Here is a 2,205-nt window from a genome sequence, read left to right on the forward strand (position 1 = left end):
CTTTCTCTATTTCCATTCTTCTGAAATGGTTTTCTTGGTTTATTTATTTTTCCTTTTGGTTCTTATTGGTTTCTTTGTTGATTTTTATCGGTTTCTTTTTTGTTCGACACATGTCAATTTTTCTAGTACAAATTCAACATTTTTCGTATATATCCAAAGCATATTTTACATACATGCTTTTAAAATATATGATATACATTTTTTGAAAAAAAATATGTGTCCTTTTTTCCATACACATGGTCCTTTTTTTGGCATATATCTAATACATTTTTTAAGAAAACTTTAACATGTTTAATATACAAGATAAAAAATATGCAAAACATTGTCAACATTTTAAATATATGGTTAGCAGTTTTTAATCAAAATTAACATTTTTTTCACACAGAATGTAAATTTTACATATACATTAGGAACATTTGTATGTAATGTTCAATATTTTTTAATATAGTATTGTCTTTTTTCCAAATTTTCATTTTTATGTATACTTTAACTAATCTCAATTGTAAATTTTTCCTGTACATCAGGAACATCTTTTATACACGTTTACAATTTTTTTTATATACATGATCAACATTTTTACATACACATTAACATTTTTCCTGTACTTTTTAATATTTTTGTATGTATGACAAACATTTTTCTATAAACATTTGGCATTTTCCAAGTGCTTGATTAACATTTTTCAGTGCCTCCATAGTTCATGCCCTTAGAGTATCCTTAGCCGAATGTATCTAATACGGCCTCTCAAACACACGTGGTTGTGCACAGGCCTGTCCACGGGCACTGACTGGGCATCTCTTATTTCGTTGCTTACACAACTGTGTGTCTCATATCCAAATCCTCAAATCCATGCAAGAAATGCAATGCTACGTAGATGAATAACATGAAGACGCTTGATGGCAACAAAGGAACGAGTTCACATACTACTAGCAACTACATTAGTCATCTCACACAAAAGGATCAAAGCTCATCACTGAACAGCGCAAATTCATACTTCAAAATTACTAAAATATAGATAAAACGGAGAATGGCGGAGGAAATCACCTTTTCCTCACCGGCCCCTTCCCTTTGCGGTTGTCGATGTGGTTGTATCCCCTTCGTGTAGGCGTCCACAGCCAGACGGGCATCGTTGTCGTCATCGCTGGATCCGCCGCTGTTGTCCGAGGCCTCACTAGAGGAGATTTTGCCAATTGTCAGCCTCCGTACAACGCGCTCCTGCACCTGGGCCAGCTGGAGTGCCCTTGCCTTGGCTGCCGACTACGTCGTTGCCTTGCACTTCGACAGCTTGATGGCTAGCCGGAGCACTTTGGCTTTTTTGTGGCAGAGCTGCTACACGTCTGTCTGTCGATGTGAAGGAGCGTCGGAGGACAGACACGAGAAGCGCGTCTTCCCGGACCACTAGCGCATGCTTGCCCGACGTGATGCGAGCGCCTCTCTCTCTCTCTCTCTCTCTCTCTCTCTCTCTCTCTCTCTCTCTCTCTCTCTCGCGGTGAGCGGTCGACGCCTCAGATTCAGGCGTCCTCGTCCGCGGAGGCCTCAGCGAGGGCACGAGTACCCAGCGGTGGCCGGGGACACCCTGGCATTAGTAGAGTAGGAGAAGACAGTTAGTGTGTACCTACATATTGTGGCGGAGCGACTGGAGCTAGCGCCCGACGCGAGGGGCTGACGACGTCGCCCACAATGCGACGCCGGGCGTCACGTGCCGTCGCGGAACATGAGCTTTCGCTGCTGCCGCCCCGGTCCATGATTGACTGGTGCAACGCGATGCGGACGGCGATCTCCTCCATGTCGTCGTCGGCATCGGATCCGCCACCGGATGCAGCGCTGTTGCTGTCGCTCACCATAGATCGTACGTGGACGGACGGTAAGAGGAGGAAAAAGAACGAGAGATAGTGGAGTGGACTGCGGTCTAGGGTTCGTCAGGCTTTGGGGTTTATGTGGGGTCGTTGCGGGCCATGATGCGCCGGGCTGATGTGACGGGTGCGTTTGGGCGCTTCTGGTCCTCCCCAGATCCGTCTTAGATTTATGCTAAATATGAGGGGTGTCGGACAGGCGTCTAGTGCCGGTTTGAGAAGCCCGTTGGGTAAGTTTTCTGAGCCTGTCAGTAATCAGGCCATCTACCGAGGCGTACAGTGGCGGTTTGAGGCGCCCAGCTTAGGTGCTCTAACACATTCATACTGCACAGCTCATAGACGAAAGAAGATA

The 2,205-nt window shown here is 45.1% G+C and overlaps 1 protein-coding gene across 1 annotated transcript in view; it reads left to right on the forward strand.

The window, feature by feature from the left end:
* The first annotated feature begins 1,680 nt into the window (after window positions 1–1,680).
* LOC125547252 (dirigent protein 19-like) overlaps window positions 1,681–2,205 on the forward strand; it is a 16,074-nt gene continuing 15,549 nt past the window's right edge. The window contains exon 1 of the mRNA XM_048711203.1: window positions 1,681–1,864. Coding sequence (XP_048567160.1) covers window positions 1,681–1,864 — 184 coding nt within the window. The remainder of the gene's footprint in view (window positions 1,865–2,205) is intronic.

The sequence above is a fragment of the Triticum urartu genome, chromosome 3 (genome assembly GCF_003073215.2).
Source record: "Triticum urartu cultivar G1812 chromosome 3, Tu2.1, whole genome shotgun sequence".
NCBI lineage: Eukaryota > Viridiplantae > Streptophyta > Magnoliopsida > Poales > Poaceae > Triticum > Triticum urartu.